This window comes from Pseudorca crassidens, chromosome 7 (genome assembly GCF_039906515.1).
Source record: "Pseudorca crassidens isolate mPseCra1 chromosome 7, mPseCra1.hap1, whole genome shotgun sequence".
In the NCBI taxonomy this organism is placed as follows: Eukaryota; Metazoa; Chordata; class Mammalia; order Artiodactyla; family Delphinidae; genus Pseudorca; species Pseudorca crassidens.
This window is the reverse complement of record NC_090302.1, coordinates 36,846,332-36,861,818: the sequence shown is the minus strand read 5'-3', so window position 1 is coordinate 36,861,818 and position 15,487 is coordinate 36,846,332. Positions and strand designations below refer to the sequence as shown.

At 52.1% G+C, this 15,487-nt stretch overlaps 3 protein-coding genes across 5 annotated transcripts; all 3 read right to left on the bottom strand.

The window, feature by feature from the left end:
* Positions 1-89: 89 nt before the first annotated feature.
* Positions 90-2,933, bottom strand: SPAG8 (sperm associated antigen 8). Its single transcript, XM_067743981.1, is given in 8 exon segments — positions 90-251; positions 254-407; positions 506-568; positions 691-805; positions 890-935; positions 1,112-1,286; positions 1,389-2,136; positions 2,239-2,933. Coding segments are annotated over 8 exon segments (1,380 nt in total). The 5' UTR covers positions 2,277-2,933; the 3' UTR covers positions 90-210.
* Positions 2,934-3,064: 131 nt separating this feature from the next.
* HINT2 (histidine triad nucleotide binding protein 2) lies at positions 3,065-5,243 on the bottom strand. Of its 3 annotated transcripts, XM_067743977.1 has the most exons (6): positions 5,089-5,212; positions 4,797-4,868; positions 3,725-3,865; positions 3,523-3,627; positions 3,346-3,418; positions 3,065-3,251 (listed from the first exon to the last, which is right to left on the bottom strand). In XM_067743977.1, exons 1-6 carry the CDS (start codon positions 5,173-5,175, stop codon positions 3,160-3,162), a joined length of 570 nt encoding a protein of 189 aa, XP_067600078.1. In that variant the 5' UTR covers positions 5,176-5,212; the 3' UTR covers positions 3,065-3,159. The 3 variants fall into 3 exon arrangements, with proteins under 3 accessions (XP_067600078.1, XP_067600080.1, XP_067600081.1); XM_067743979.1 differs by lacking the exon at positions 4,797-4,868 and having other exon boundaries at positions 5,089-5,243; XM_067743980.1 differs by lacking the exons at positions 4,797-4,868; positions 5,089-5,212 and adding an exon at positions 4,303-4,774.
* Positions 5,244-7,839: 2,596 nt separating this feature from the next.
* On the bottom strand, positions 7,840-15,405 carry FAM221B (family with sequence similarity 221 member B). Its single transcript, XM_067743970.1, has 6 exons — positions 14,530-15,405; positions 12,337-12,958; positions 12,015-12,158; positions 9,608-9,718; positions 9,224-9,421; positions 7,840-9,032 (listed from the first exon to the last, which is right to left on the bottom strand). The coding sequence occupies exons 2-6, from the start codon at positions 12,956-12,958 to the stop codon at positions 8,869-8,871; spliced, it is 1,239 nt and encodes a 412-aa protein (XP_067600071.1). The 5' UTR covers positions 14,530-15,405; the 3' UTR covers positions 7,840-8,868.
* Positions 15,406-15,487: the final 82 nt, after the last annotated feature.

Genomic DNA, 15,487 nt, shown 5'->3' with positions numbered 1-15,487 from the left:
ATGGTGACATAATCTGTGTTAGGGGCAACTCCAAGGAAAGGTTATGGGGTATGGACACGGTAACTCACAGAATCACTGAATGAGCAGTCTCAGGATGAGAGAGAACCCTTTTTATGTAAAGAGCCCCTTCACCAAGTACACTTCCTCCCCATCTCTTCAGTACAGACAGAAGGAGATTCCATATTCCACATCTACTTCCCTCCTCGACCCTTAGACAGGAGTAGTTCTACCCCTCCCTCCACCACCTGCCCTCCTCCCTGACAGCCAAGGGAAGATATTTTTCCCAATTGGTGGGAATAATTCTCGGGTTCATAGGGCAAGGGCTGCCCTAGAGACAAAGGCACTGGTGTTGAGAAGCTGCAGTTCTTCCGGAATGGCGTGTCCAGAGTCCTGATGTTACTGACACCCTGGAGGAGTGCCAGAATGAGGACAGAGCCCTCTCTCCTCCAAGCCGGGACAGAACAGCCTCTTCCCCCACTCCCAACACCTGGTCACCCTCACACACCGGTAGCTGTGGTGCCCTCTGTAGCCAGAAGGTTTCAGGCTGTTCCTTAGGGTAGTCGTGAGGCTGTGAGGGAGAGATACTGAATAACTCTTGGCCTGAAGCTCCCTCTCTCAACCTCTGGGCCTGCTGCTTTCCCACAGCCTGTCAGGGCCCAGCTGTACAAGTGGGGTGGGATGGGTTCTTACCTTTGTTGGGGCAGGAGGCCCTGATTGCACCAGCTCCTTTCCATAGTCGCGGTGTGTCACAGACTCGACCTCAGAGTCCTTCCTTGTGGGTTCCTGCTCTGCCTGCACCTCTTTACTACATTGGCCTGGGGGGCATCAAGGCCATTCTCCCCTGATTTTTGTCCTCCCCCTCCCCTTTCCCCTGCACCCAGCCTCTCACCAGATCTGGTGGTGCAAGAACATCTCCAGCATGGCTTCACGTTTCCCTGCGGGAGGTCAGGGAATGGACAGAGTGGGGGAATCTGGTTAAGAAACAGGCCCAGAAGAAAAAAAATTGGGGAAAAGGAAGAAAAACTGAGCTTTGCGTTTTACACTCATCAGACATTCCTCTGTCTTTCTTCTCTGCTAGACTCACTCTGGCTCATTCTCTCATGTTTCATACCTCGAATTGGCTGAGAGTGGTTTCCTGGGGGCTGGTATGAATCTTTCTGGGTGGTGCTGGAGCACATGGGTGACTGTGGCTCCAGGGTCAGCAGTCCCCGGTGTCCATGTCGGAAAAAGAAACTCTCAGAGCCATCCTGCATGCTTGGGACTTGATCCAGGTGGTTGGTGGCTCTCTGTGGGCCCCAAGTTGAGTGACCATGATATCCTTTCTGGTACCCACCCTCATCGACTGGGGGCAGCCTTCAAGAAAAGGGAGCAGGTAAAAACCTTAATACCTCCTCCTCCCAGTTGTAGAGAAGGCACTGGCCCCGTGGCAGTGTTTCATTGAGAACCTTACTTGTCCCTTCAACCTCAGGGGGCTTCCACAGCCCTCGGGCACCAGGTTCTGAGACTTTCAAAAATTTCCAGGGTTGTTTCTGAGGCTCCCAGTGGCTGTGGTGACTCCAGGAGGCATAATTAGGGAGCAGATCTGCCCTGGGTTTTATGAAGCCTGAAGGAGCAGAGGAGCTGAAACCAGGGCCCTGGCCAGAGCCTGGCCTATGCCTAGAATCAGCGGCAGGACCAGGACCCGTGCCTCGACAAGAGCCGTTGCCAGGACCTTGACCAGAGCCACTGCCAGGACCAGAAATGGAGCCAGGACCAGGGCCAGAGCTGAAGCCAAGACCAGGGCTAGAGCTAAGGTCATTTGCAGTATAGGGATTCGAAGCAATATGGGAAACAGAGACAGGCTCAAAGCCAAGTCTCCCGTGGCCTATCTTGTGGGTAAATCTGGGTCCAGTGTAGCGCTCCCCAAGAAGACTTTCAGAGGAGGGCTCCATGAGAAGGCTCCGTTCAGAGCAGGGCGCTGGGGTCTTTGTAGATAATGCAGCTGCTTTGATAGTGGAGGCGGCTGCAGTGGCTGCAGCAGCTGCTGAAGCTTCTGCGGTTGCAGCTTCCAGGGCTGACCTATGACGGCCATCCCAAGAAGGAAAGGGATCCGAAATAGACCCTAGTCCTTCGCAGCTGGGCTGTACATCTAAACATCTGAAAAAAAGTGAAAGCGGCAAAGTTGTCAGAAGCGCAGCAAAGCGAGTCTATTAACCTTCCTTGTCCCCTTAAGCCTGCAGCCAGAGCTGTGCCTCTCACCGTGACTGTGATCCCTCGGTAGACTCAGCGGTCTCCATCTTCAGACGCCAGCTACTGGGTTGCCATAGAGACGGCAAATCATTCCAGGAGACTGCGCGGAACCAGAGCTGGGCTGACGGCGAGGGTGGGGGTGGAGGCAAGGTCTCTGCGGGGCGGAAGTCTTGCACCTGGCGTAGTTTGGGAAGTCTGCCTTCCGTCTGGCCTCCCTTCCGCCTCAGCCCGGCTTTTACGGTTCCGCTGGCCTAAGGCCTCGCCCTCCATACCTAAGCAGGACTTACTGAGGCTTTCTAAGGTGGTTCTTTGCGTTGAACAGGCACAGAGCTGTTATATCAGATGAAAGCCTACTTGGTATGTTTATGGAGGGGCAACAGTAGTTCATTCTCAAAAGTGGGGGCATCTTTTCAAAAATTTTAAGGATGGAAAGACATCAGACAACAGCTTAAAAGCAAAATGGTGAGACATGGGAATTAGTCAAAGGGTAGCGACTTTTTTGGTGTGATTACTTCTCTTTCAATAAAAGGCCTTCACATTGACAATCCTCCTTCCAGCCCCCCTTACAACATGGCTTGGCATCTGAATTGAGCAAGTCTTGGGATTCAGTCTCTTCCTACTCATTCAGGCTTATTCCTACTGCTACTTTTCTAGAGGCCTGACCCAGGTGGACCATGAGTCCTGAGCTCACAGATATATAGGCAAATGCTCCTTTAGCTACAGGATGGGCCTCCTTAGTGTCTCAGACCATAGTCAAGGGGGATCATAGTCTTGAATCAGTTTTCTTTCCTATTTGTGGTATAAATCTTTATATATTTAAGACAGGGATCCAGAATTGAGGGAGAGCAAGTTTATTAGCATTACAGGGTGCCGTTTTTCCCCACCCCCATCCAAGCATCCAAGTCTGAGGTCCTTGGTCATTTGGTAGGTTCAACCTGGAGGCCACTGGAGCTGTCGGCCCCCAAGTACGTGAATGTGCAGGTGATACACAGATTGTGCACCCAGCTTCCCATCGTTGATCACTGAAATGGAGCTTGGGTCAAAGAATGAAGATCATACCGAGGGGTAGGTATGAGAATTCATAGGTGAGAGGCTCAAGGGCCAAACGTCACTCACCAAGTCGGTATCCATCTCCCAGCCCCTCAGCCTTTGCTGTCTTCTTGGCCACAAGGAGAAGGTGTCCTAGAAGCTACAGGGAAAGGGGAAGGAGACATGTGGCTTCATTTACCGGGAGCAAAATTTCTAGCTGAGTACAGGGCTCCCCCAGCCAAACCCTGGCCCTTTTCTTCCCACCTGCTGGTCTTCTTCTTCAGCCTGGCTAATGCGAGGAATGGGCTTCTTAGGAATGACCAGAAAGTGCACAGGAGCCTGAGGGGCCACATCACGGAATACAAGACACTGGGAGCAATGACAGGCCAGAGGCCACCATGTTATTTCAACAGGCTGGATGGTATTTATGAAATTCCTAAGGGGATGAGTCCTAATGGCACCCCACCTGCTGGTCCTCATACAGAATGTCAGCTGGGAGGCTTCGATCCAGGATCCGGGAGAAGATGGTTGGGGCTGCCCCCCCAGGAGCTGCCTGCTGGGCCTTGGCCACTTCGTTCCCATCAGTCACAGCTGCAGCTCCTCGGACCTGAAGGTGGGTCAGACACACCCAAGGGAGGAAGCTGGCAATACCTGTCTCATGTACTTAGTTGGGGCTGGCAGAGGCTGGCCATTAACTTCACCCTTCTAAGAACCTATTAGTGGTTCCCACTCAAAGGGAAAGTTCCTCACTTTCAGAGCATCAGCAGCAGAGAGTAGGGCCAGATAGTGCTGGGCCTGGTTAGATAACAGGCAGATTTCACTGCAGGATTCAGCAGTGCAATTGATTCCTGCTCCTAAAGGGTTGAGGAAATCTAGCACTGTTCAGGGGAAAGGATCCAGAATGAGAACCTGGAGGCTTAGGTCCAAGTTCCTATTTTACTATTGAATTACCTTAGATAAATCCCTTCTCTCGGCTTCAAATATAAGGGGGGTGGTTTGCATCATCTCTTAAAGCTACTTGGAGCTCTTTCCGTTTACTCTCACCTTGTTAATGTTTCCATTTACTTCCATTACTTGTTTTCTGATCTTTAAGCCGTGTTAACTATCTTATCCAGGTTTTAATACAATTGCCCTGTTTGACACAAAGGTGTCTGGGTGTCACATCTGACCTCTTACTGTGAATTTTCACTCCAGTCCCCTGAATCGGTGGAGGGAGGAGTTCAGTTGAGTGAACACAACCCCAGCCCCTGGGGATTGAGGGTAGGGAAGGCCCAGTTTCCCAGGGACTGAGAGAAGGCTGAAGTCAGAGATGTCACATTGTGGGGAAAAGGGACGGAATGAATCTGACCCCTTGAGTCGCTCTGGCAAACAGGAAGAAGAAGGGGAGTTAGCATTAGTGCTCAGTAGAAAGCCAGGAGTCTGACGGGGCAGAAGACTGGCTCCCAGGAGAAAAAGCTCACGTCCCGCAGGGGGCACTGAGGAGCTGCCCAGAGTAGGCGTTCGGTCGGCTGGGAGATGGCAGCAGACGCTGCACTGACCCTGTGTCGACCTCGGTGCCCGGGCCTGTGCAGGGCGTCGTTCATCGCCGGTTCGTTTCTCTCGCGGCGAGGCTTTAAGAGATGCTGCTGTGACCACCAGTCCGACCTCACCGCACAGCCCTGGAGCCTGCACTTCGGGAGGGGCAAGCTTCCCGGCCGGGCGCTCGGGCTCCGGCCCCGCGAGGCCGCAGGGCTGCACAGGCCGGGGGTAGCCGGGGAGGAACGCGCCCCCCGGCCCTGGAGGGCGTCAGAGCCCGCGGGACCCCTTCCTCGCCCCACGGCCACCTCTCACCTGTGCCCCCCGCGGCCCCGCTACCGCTACCGCCACCGCCCAGCGCGCAACGCAGAGCCTGGCGGCCAGCAGCGTGGCTACCGCCATCTTCCCCTCGGCCGCGGGAACCTCCCACCCCGGCCAGCGCTCGGGCTCTGTGGCCAGCCGAGGTGGGGAGGCGGGGAGCCGGCGAGCGGCGGCCATTGGCTCCGCCCGCGGCCGGGAGCGAACCCCATCATCCCATTGGGTCACGCTCCTGGGCCCGGCACGCCACTGGCTCCGCCGCCACGGTAGAGGCGGGATCTTTTCATCCCATTGGCTTCTTGTGCCAACTAGAGGGCGAATTTTCTACTCCTTTGGCTTCGTCTTCTAGTCAGACTGAAAGTTCCTTTACGATTGGATCCCCTCGCTAGTTGCGCTGTGAGATAGTTTCTCATCCATTGGAAGGATTGAGAGACCTGGAGGTGGGATTTTCCTCCAATTGGCTCACAAGACAAGACCGGCCCAGCTTAGGTTGCGGCTCGGGGGGGCGGGGGGTAGTGGGGCTTTTATCGTATTGGCTCCTTCTATTCGGGTTGGGCCTCTACTGGTGGGCTGGGAGGAAGGGGGCGGTGCTCCGTCACCTGCCGCGCAGAGGCTCAGAGGCCGTGGACCCTTTCATTGCCTTGGCCGGGAGGAGGGCGGGGTTCGGAGAGGGGCCGTTCCGCGCTTATTGGCCCCAGGAACCACCACTACCCCTGGAATTCCAGGCAGATAGGAGTCCCGGAAGAAAGAGGCGGGTGGAGGTCGCCGGGCGGTTGGCCTGAAGGTGAACGGGCACGGGTTTTGTTTTGTTTTTTTAACTGGTGGGATAGATACCCAGCATTTTCCCCAAAAGGACAGTTTCAGCCCTTTGACCATTTCAAAGATGTTAACTTACTCATCTGAGGGCAGTTCCTCCTTAGTTTATGTGCTTGTTAAAATATTCCAAGACTAAAGATTCTGCAGTTTGTTTTCGGGGCGGTTTTTGCATTTTTCTTTTCCTTTTTTTTTTTTTTTTAACGGGCGGGGCCAGGAGTGTCCTGTCTTTGCTGCACGACTAATAAGCAAAGGAATACGTATCCAATGTTATTTCCTAATCAGAAAAAGTATGGGATACGGTTAGCTCCGTGCCTGGCATTTTCAGTGAGCCGGGCGAGTTTGAAGGACAAGGGAAATGTATTACGGCTAGGTTAGAAGTATATTTCGTTCTGCTGGAATATATATTTTTTGACATCAGAAACATGGGGTCACAAAATGCTAATGTACTCACACCAGGAAAGTTTTAGTCTGAGGTTTAACACAGGAGAAAAGTCACCACCGTATCGTTAGTTTTGTTTTTTTTTTTAGCACATGGCCTGACATATATAGGTGCCCAATAATTATTTGTGGAATGAATAACATTTGGTGTTTTTTTCACTTCCTTTTCCATAATATATAATACATATGTATTACATATTATATTCTTATTCTTCCATTTACAGTCAGTTTCCCATATTATTACACAGTCTATGTAAATATACTTTGTAATGGCTGCATAATACTTTCTTGAATGAGTTTATCACAGTAACCATTCCTTTATTGTTGACTATTAGCTGAGTTGGTTTTAGTGAGTGGTCATCATGGTGCTAATTGCCTAATAACCAGTAATGGGGAATTCTACTTCTGGAGATAGTAATGATTTCTTTTGAATAGCCATAATATTGTTAGAGAGTCCTTTCTCCTCCAAAGGACAGACACTTGACCCTGTTATTTCCCCCAGGAGTTCTAGCAGTCAAAGTTGCATACCTTTCCTTGGAATAATAGAGGGCCTCCCTAAACGTGAGGAGATGTACACTGGCCTTTTCAGTGCCCTGGAGGCTGCCGTTGTCCGTGTGCCTCTGGGACAGCAGCAGCCCCTAGAGCTGCTCTGGAGAAAGGCAAGAGATAAAAGGTGCTGGGAAGAGGAAACCAGCCAGGAGCGGTAGGTGAGTACAGAACACTTTGAAACTGGTTATTTCTTCGGATTCTCATAGAGGCAGGTAGCACAGAGGTTATCCTATTTTATAGATCCAGAAACAGAGGCCCCGAGAGGGAACGTGACTTGTCTAAGATCACAGATCTCATTAGTGTCAGAAACTCCTATTCCCCATAAGAATCAGCAATGGGCTTCCTAGTCACTCCCCAACACTCACTGACTCTGGCCCCTAGCCCACAGTCTTCTCCACTCCAGGCTCTTGTGATCACTTGCAGCTGCTCTCATCTGAGAGCTGCAGCGCTCTGCGTGTTCTGGCCACTGTCTCCTGTACTTTGATCCCTACCACTACATCTGCTACTGGACCTCATGAGACTTCTGTTCCTTTGACTGTTCCCTTTTTTAATCTGTCAATTGCTTCCTGGCTTCACTTTCCTATTTGTTTGGTCAGCTCCCTCCACATCCTCAAGCCTTCTTTTGCATTATTTTCCTGATCACCCTCCCTGATACCCTTCCCGTCACCACCCATTAATCTAAATATTTTGCTTCTCTGCTTCTCTAACTATGTTCCTGCTTCCAGCTATACCTGAATCCCTAATTGCCCACCGATCAGGTTTTTCTCCAGTTTCCCTCATTAGCCTTCCCAAACCTTCACCTTTCTTCCTGTCTCCTACCTCCCACTCTTATCCCTGTCCTCCCCCACCAGCAGCTGACCGTGTCTCCTACTTCACAGGGCAACTTCCACCAGATCCTACTCCCTGCACCTCAGTGAAGGCCCCATCCTTCCTTCCATCCTTTCTTCCGTCCTCCTTCCTCCTCCTGGTCTCAAGAAGTGGTGTTTCTCCTATCCAGAGCGAATCCCTTCACTTCCGCCTTGACCCCATCCTCTCCTTCCATCTTTGGGATGTAGCTTCACCAGGCATCTCTCTTTCTCTTCTGTACCCTTCAAGGTCTTTTTCTCTACTGGCCCCTCCCTTTTTCCTAAATACAAAATGCTTTCTTGACCCCACATCCCCCTGTAGATATTGTCTGACTTCTTCCCTGCTCTTTTCGTCTAAGTTTCTTAAAGAAATTCCTTCACACTCACTGTTGTTTGGTCCACTGCACCACTGAAGCTGCACCTTCTGAAGTCACCAAAGACCTTCTGATCGCAAAATCCGATGGACACTCTTCAGTCTTTGTCTTACTGGAGCCCCTACCTGTGTCTAACATCACTGCTCCTTCTTGAAATCCCCTCCCTCCTTGGCTTCCTTGAAGCGACTCTCTCCTCCTGATGCCAGAGCTAGCAGTTTGAACGTGGGTGCAGTGGAGGCACATGGCTGGATCCAGCCTCTCTCCTGCCTGGTGCTCTCTCTCACCCCCTGTAGGTGCCAACCCCAAGGTCCTAGGGTGTCTACCCCGGGCCGGGCTCTATCTGCCTCATACAGAGCCAGCCAGATTCCAGTGGCTTTCCCTTTATTGCTGATCTGGGCCAGGCTCACAGAGGCCTGCACCAGGTGTTGACAGTGTCTGTCCCTGGAGGAGGGAAGCAGAGGTGAAAGGGTCAGGTACAGGGGTCAGATATGGGGCCAGGCTGGACACTGCATGGGCTAGGGAGCCCAGGGGGACTAGGGTGGGAGCTGGGACGGCCAGAGGGCCCCTTCTTCTGGAGGGCCTCGAAGTCAGAGTTGTTGATGATGGCTTCTCGGAGGGTAGGCATCTCTGCTAAAGGCACATAATCTGCTCCTGGGGGTGGAAACCAGGGCGGGTATGGGATGCAGGAGGGAGGGGTGATATAGTCCTGGATGGGATGGTGGAGGGCAGGAGTGCCTTCCTGCCTGGCCTTCTGATTACAGACCCTGGAGTGGACCCCTACCCCAGGTTGCCCCCTCACCGTGAGGCCTCCCTCCTCGCTGCCGGGTCTCCTCAGTCTCAAAGAAAGTCTTATGTTCTTCCCAGCACCAGTCACAGGCCGCACAGAGGAAATTAGGCTCAAAGCAGTTGCACCAACAGCCTGGGGCAAGGGGGCAGCCAAGAAAAGTATAGGGTACTGGGGCTTCCCCAGGGGCTGACTGCATTCTCATCTCTTCCTCACCAACCGCAAGCCCAAGTCTCTCCTCCCAGCTCCCCATCTGCATCCCCAAACTATTTGCAACCTATCCCAACCCATGCCCACCCCTGCACTCCCCTTGCTTTGGAAGGTACCTTTGACCCTGCAGGAATGGGACCTGGTAGCTGCGTGGTCCTCATGGCTGTGTTTGCAGCGACATTGGGCTCTCCAAGCCCTGGGGCTAAAGGTGGCCCACCTCTTGACCCAGAGCTCACCCACCTCCTCTGGGCGTGATGGGATAAAGCAGAACATGAGGCAGCGGCACTGGCCCACATTGCAGGGCACGGATATGTCTGTGACGAGCGGGATGGATGGTAGGGTTAGACCAGCACCTGACAGGGCCTGGCTTTCCCATGTCAACCCCCTCCCCCAAACCAACACACAGACACACAGACACACACACACACACACACACACACACACACACACTTGCTCTCATACATCCCAACACATGACAGAGGACAGTTATCACTCCACACCTGAGATGATCTGGTGCTCTCTCAACAAGTGTCCACAAAAGCACTTGGACTCATCCTCAATCCGGAAACAGTCCCATAGATGATGGGGGCAGCGCCAGCCAATATAGAGACCTGGGTGTGGAGGGATTGAGTAATAAGGAAAAGTAAGAAGAAAAAATAGCCTAAGCTCCCCCCAAGGTGTTCTCACCTCTCCCCTCGTGTGTATCTATCTCTACCCATGAGTCCTCATCCCTACCCCTTTAGACTTTTTTCTTCAAGGTTTGCTCATCGCCCCACAAGTGTCTTCAGATCCCTCCCCACCCTAGGATCCATTCCATCTGTGTCAGCCCGTCAGAGGGAACTGAAGACGGTCTTCAATGCCGAGCAGGAAGATTATATGTGAAATTTTGTTTGACGATGAACGTGTATCTCGCTGAGTTCTCTCTGACTGTGGATTCTCATCTCCTCCCCTCCCAACATTAGAGTCCACCTTTGTTCTGTTTCCTTGAAGTGTCTAAGGTGAGGGAAAGGGAAGATGATGGGCCAGGTGCAGAGTAGATGGTGGGGACTGGCTCCTAAGGAGTGTAGTATCGAAGGGACCTGAAGAGGAGGAGGAGGTTGGGCAGCCCTGGTGCCAGGAGGTAGGAGGAGGGCTTCTGTCACTTCTCCAGGTTAGCACCTTCATACTTCCCTTCTGCGTTCCTGGTATTACTGAACTAATACCCTCTGTGAACTTGAGAAGGGCTGCCTATGGCTCTCCAAGGGTCAGGAGAAAGGGGGAGGCCAGAAGTCATGAGTGGTGAAAAGCAAAAATATAAGCTTATGAGGCTGAGAAAGGAGGCATGGAAAGGAAGGTGAGGCCAAGACATATCCCTGAGAGCAGGCACCAGCAAGAGGCCACCACCCTTGAGATCTGAAACTGTCTGGCTTCACGGTCAGTCTCACCACAAGGCAAGGGTGGTGCTGAGTAAATGTGGGAGGAGAACCAGAGCATTTCCCACTCAGAGTTTCTCATCCTCTGTGGAGCTGAGAGTACCCCAACTTCGAGCCAGGAATCCTGAGTTCCCAAGGAGTGGGGCCTTTAGCTCTAGGACTCTTATTCTCATTTAAAGTTTCCAGTGAACTGTCACCTCTACCAGAAAGTTGTCCCTGACCTCCCCTGTCTGTCTAGGGGCCCTTCCTCTTGCCTTCTGTGGCTCTCATTCTACTCCTATCACAGTACAATGCATTATAATGGACTGTTCACTTGTATTCTCGTTAGACCGTGAGTTCCTCCAAGGAAGGGTCAGTCTTTTCATCGATGTCCTAACACAGGACCTGGCACAGAATAGGTGCTCAGAGAATATAGATGCTTGACTGAATAAGTGAGTGAGCAAATTCCTTTAGGAGGGGAAGAGAGACTCCATATTCCAGGCAAAGCCCTGAAATTCCATAAGGAGAATGAGAGTTAGTGTCCTCTGGTCTTTGACTCTGGCCAGGACAACAATCCACAATTCTGTGCCTGTCAAACTAGATTTTCTTGTCTTTCCCCTGGTCTCTTAGGATCTTAAGCCTGTCCAGATGTGGCTTTTGGTTTTGATGCTTCTGACTTGATACTGCCAGCCTGTGGTATTAGTGCCCCATTACAACAGGGAAGCTTGGTTGAAAGGGCAGATTTTAGGCTGAGTCACAATGCGGGTGGGCAGGGACCAGGATTCCACTAGAGGAATTCTGATCTCTGTTCAACAGTGCAGGATCGGGTGAGGTGCAGAGGTGAACAAGTGTTAGTGCCCATAGATCAAGGCCTAGCCTGAGGGCCTGGGAGAGTCAAATTCAAGCACTGGTGTGGGAGTCATTGCCCACCTTTCAGATGAAGAAGACTGCAGTTTGAACCAGGGGAATGGCAATTATACCTCAGACACTACTTGAGGGGCTGCAGTGATGACAGCCTTTTTTTTTTTTTTTAAACTTTTGGCCACACCATGCAGCATGTGGGATCTTAGTTCCCTGACCAGGGATTGAACCCGTGCCCCCTGCAGTGGAAGTGTGGAGTCTTAACCACTGGACCACCAGGGAATTCCCCATGACAGCCTTTTAATGGAGTTCCACCAAGGGGACTAAGGCCTTTTGCCATATCAGAGCAACAAGTCACCTGGAAACTGTCCAGGGTCCTGGGCCATCTCTGCCTTAGGATCTGTTTGGTGCAGGGTATCTGAGCCTTCGTTCAACCACCTGTTCCTGCCTGGTTTTATATGAATATCCCCACTTTTTGTCTGCATCCACCCTCATCTACCTTGGCCTACCTGCCTGCTCTCCTCCCAGATTCCAGGCAGGTGGCATTGCCATTTCCACAAGGGCTATTCATTGAACGGGCAGGTTCCTAGATCCTGTTGGATGGAAGGATGTCCATGGGCCTGTCACCAGCCCCTGAAAGGCTGCCTGGGCTCACCTGTTTGGATGGCATTCAGGGCTGCCTCCTTCTCCCACTGGAAAAGATAATTCCCCTGAGCACCAAACTTCCCTTTGTGCATTGCCTTTGTCACTTCCACCAGGTCTGCCTGCTCAGCAGGGACCACTGGGTAGACGGTGTAACCTGGGGAGGAAGGGGCTGAGTAATTAAGGGGAAGTGAGGAGGCCCTAAAACTAAGAGAAGGGGCCAGGTCAGAGAGTAACTCAATCTCCTTCTCCTGGGGCAGGTCAAAGACAGTGATGAGAAAGGGGGAAAGGGCAGGAGCAATTACGGCTGGCTTCTTTCTTCCCCTTCTTCTTGCCCAGCTGGTGTTCAGGCTGAGCTGCGTGCGTGGTGCTGTCAGTGGCATCCACCCCTTTCTCTCCCTCTTCTTCCTCTTCCCCATCTTTTGCAGATGTGTCCAGGTGGACCTGGGCTGGAAAGCCCGAAAGGGAGTGCTTTGGAACGCTCTCAGATTCAGAGGTCTGGATAGACCTCCTTGTCCATGAGCCCTCACTGGAGGAAGACTCAGAGAAGGCTTCCTTCAGATAATCAGAGGAAGACACAGAGACACAGCTTAATGATGAGGTCTGAAAAGTAAGGTGTTTCTCTGGGACCTTGGAGATGTGAGTCTCCAACTGGGTCTCAGGGGTAGGGGTCTCCAAAGGGACCTTAGAGGCAGAGGGTTCTAAAGGAATCTCAGAGATGGAAGGCTCCAAAGGGGTTTCAGCGGTGTGGGTCTCTAAAGAGATCTGGGAAATGGATGGCACCATATGAGATTCAGAGGCAAGGGGCTCTAAAGGGGTTTCAGAGAGGGCAGGCTCTAAGGGGATTTCAGGGATAGGGGGCTTCTGTGAGTCCTCAGCAGAGGGGTCCTTTGAAGAAAGGCTCTCTTCCGCATCCATGGTGGTATGAGGCTCTTCTGTGACCTTGTCTGCTTCCATCTAGTGGTAGAATAGAGTACACGTTTCATTAGGTTGGGATTGGAGGGTCTGCAAGTCAGGATTCACAGGGGGCTATGGAATTAGGATAAAGTTTTCAGTGTACCTGAGATATAAGGGGGAAGCCAGATGAGCTCTGGGCCAGGGTATGGTGCTAGGAGCTTCACCCATGTGCCTAGACCCCATACCGCATACTGAAAGGCTGAAGCAGTCAGAATCCCATCAGTAGATGGTAGCAGAGGAGGGGTCCTAACATAGCATCTTGGCTGGTCCAAGAGCAGGGTTCTGGGCATAACTTAGGACCATGGAGATCAGGCTGTGGAGTTCTAGAGGCTGGGAAGACCAAGCCAAAGTGGGGGTTTGCTCCCAAGAGTGCAGGAGGATGCCATGACCACAGTCTAGTTTTGTCTAGGGACCCCTCCCCCACCCCTTGGTGATGTCATTCATGTTCAAGGCTTCAGCTACTTCCAGCTGTATGCTGATGACACCTGATGACTCCTAAATCCATATTTCCAGCTCAGACCTTTTTAAACCCCTGTACTTCACAGTCATACCCAACTGTCTGCTGGACATTGCTAAATGGATGTCCCACAGGGCATCAAAACTGAACTCTGAGAATTATCCTAGAATTCTCCTTTCCCCTCAGCCTACATCTTAAAATGGGCACCAAGGACTATATTTCCTATCTTCTAAATATCCCCCAAATCCATTCTCTCCTCTCCTTTCTCTCCAATTTTGTTCAAGTTCTCATCATTTTCTACCTGGATTATGTAATAACTTTGCCCCTCTGCTGCCTTCCCCAGCATATTAATCCACTTTCCCATTCTTTCATTGATTTAGGTAACTCCTACAAAGAGCCTAATCTTAACACTTTTACTCAGGTACTGGACTCAGTTGAAAGAATCTGGGAAGAAGACAGGTTAACCAAAATGACAATACCAACGAGTTGGTGTTGTGCTGGGTTAAGCCCAGGATGCTGTGGGGAGTGGAGTGTGCCTAATTTATCTTGGAAGGATGTCCAAAAGGGGTCAGTCCACCTTAATGACCCAGGCGAGACTTTTCTAAAATGCAAACCCAACAACGGCATTCCCTTGCTTAAAAATTAACACTCAGTGACTCAGCCTAAGTACTAGGTCCAAATTTCTTGGCCCTGACATTCAAGGCCTGTCATCATTTGCAACACTGCCTAAGGATTTCCAGCCTTACCTTCCCCTGGTCTCTACCTTTGTCCATGCTCCAGAAATACTATATTTATCGTTTCTTAAACTCATCAGGGCCTTTCCAAAGGGGAAGTGTGTGTCAGAAAGCAGAGGGTGAGTAGGATGATGGGGAGGAAGATGGCCAGACATTCAGCAAGTGGATAAAGGGGCCTGAGGGTGAAGAACCAGAGGATGGGAGGAGAGGAAAGGGAAAAGAGGAGGAGGGAACTGAGTGGAGAAACATAGGGGAGAGAGAGGATAAGGATGAAAAGTAGAGAATGGGAAGGGGTTGGACTGAGGTGGGAAGGGACAGGAAGGTGTTAGGAGGGAATGGAACGAGGATTTGGAAGAGGGGCCTTTTGAGAGACTACATACCTCTGGGCTTTGTCTCAGCTGTTACAAGTCCTTAGGTCAGGATCTTGTGTTAAGCGGGGAAGGGAAGTATTGGCCCCGAGGGAGAGAAGGCGCTTGTGGTTGTGGACGAGCCCTGGCTGCAGGCGCTGTGTGCTGAGAGGCCTTGCCTGCAAGTCACAACTTGAGGAGGGGACTTGGACACCTGCAGAAAATCGCAAAGGAGCTCTGGCCAGTTCTGAAGAAGGGTGGGAGGGGGAGGGACGAGAGGATGCCGGGCCGATGAGGAAGGGCCTTGACTGAAGCCTCTGGAACCCTGGCCGGGAGTGGAGGATCCGTCACCAGGGCAACCGGAACGCCTAGTAGTCTCCGTGGCAACAGCAGTCTGGTCACCTCCTCGGTGAGTGAGGTCTCCTAAGGGGTCTGCATTTGACACGGAGGGGACAAACCTAGAGGGTCACCTTTTTTTTTTTTTTTTTTTTTTTGCGGTACGCGGGCCTCTCACTGTTGTGGCCTCTCCCGTTGCGGAGTACAGGCTCCGGACGCGCAGGCTCAGCAGCCATGGCTCACGGGCCTAGCCGCTCCGCGGCATGTGGGATCTTCCCAGACCGGGGCACGAACCCGCGTCCCCTGCATCGGCAGGCGGACTCTCAACCACTGCGCCACCAGGGAAGCCCGGGTCACTTCTTTCAATGGGGTTTTGCCGGATCTCTGTGAGCGGTTTTGCGGGATCTTTGTAAGACTCTGTGAGGGTCTCTGGGTAGGGTCTGCAGGTATCTGAGGGGACGGCCGTGGGTGTCTGGGTTTATGAAGGTCTCTGTAGGGTTCCTATGAGATGTCTGTGGGGTGGTCAGTGGGGGCTGTGAGAATCTGATGGGCGCATCTGGGCTCCGCGGTTGGGGAGAGAAAGGCGGGGACTCTGGTAGCTGCAGCTGGGGCGGAGTCTGTCGTCGAGCCCAGCAGGGCCAAGTTAGAGACCAAT

Bases quoted from the DNA above. Each gene is read 5' to 3' on its own strand.
- HINT2 (XM_067743977.1), bottom strand. From the start codon at position 5,175: ATGGCGGTAGCCACGCTGCTGGCCGCCAGGCTCTGCGTTGCGCGCTGG. The intron at 3,628-3,724 runs GTGGGGTGCCAT...CATTGCTCCCAG, and splicing joins TTCTGTATGAGGACCAGCAG to TGTCTTGTATTCCGTGATGT. The intron at 3,252-3,345 runs GTGAGTGACGTT...GCTCCATTTCAG, and splicing joins GGGAGATGGATACCGACTTG to TGATCAACGATGGGAAGCTG.
- FAM221B (XM_067743970.1), bottom strand. From the start codon at position 12,958: ATGGAAGCAGACAAGGTCACAGAAGAGCCTCATACCACCATGGATGCG. The intron at 12,159-12,336 runs GCAAGAAGAAGG...CTTCCTCCCCAG, and splicing joins TCAGCCTGAACACCAGCTGG to GTTACACCGTCTACCCAGTG. The intron at 9,719-12,014 runs GTGAGCCCAGGC...CTCCACACCCAG, and splicing joins CCTGAATGCCATCCAAACAG to GTCTCTATATTGGCTGGCGC.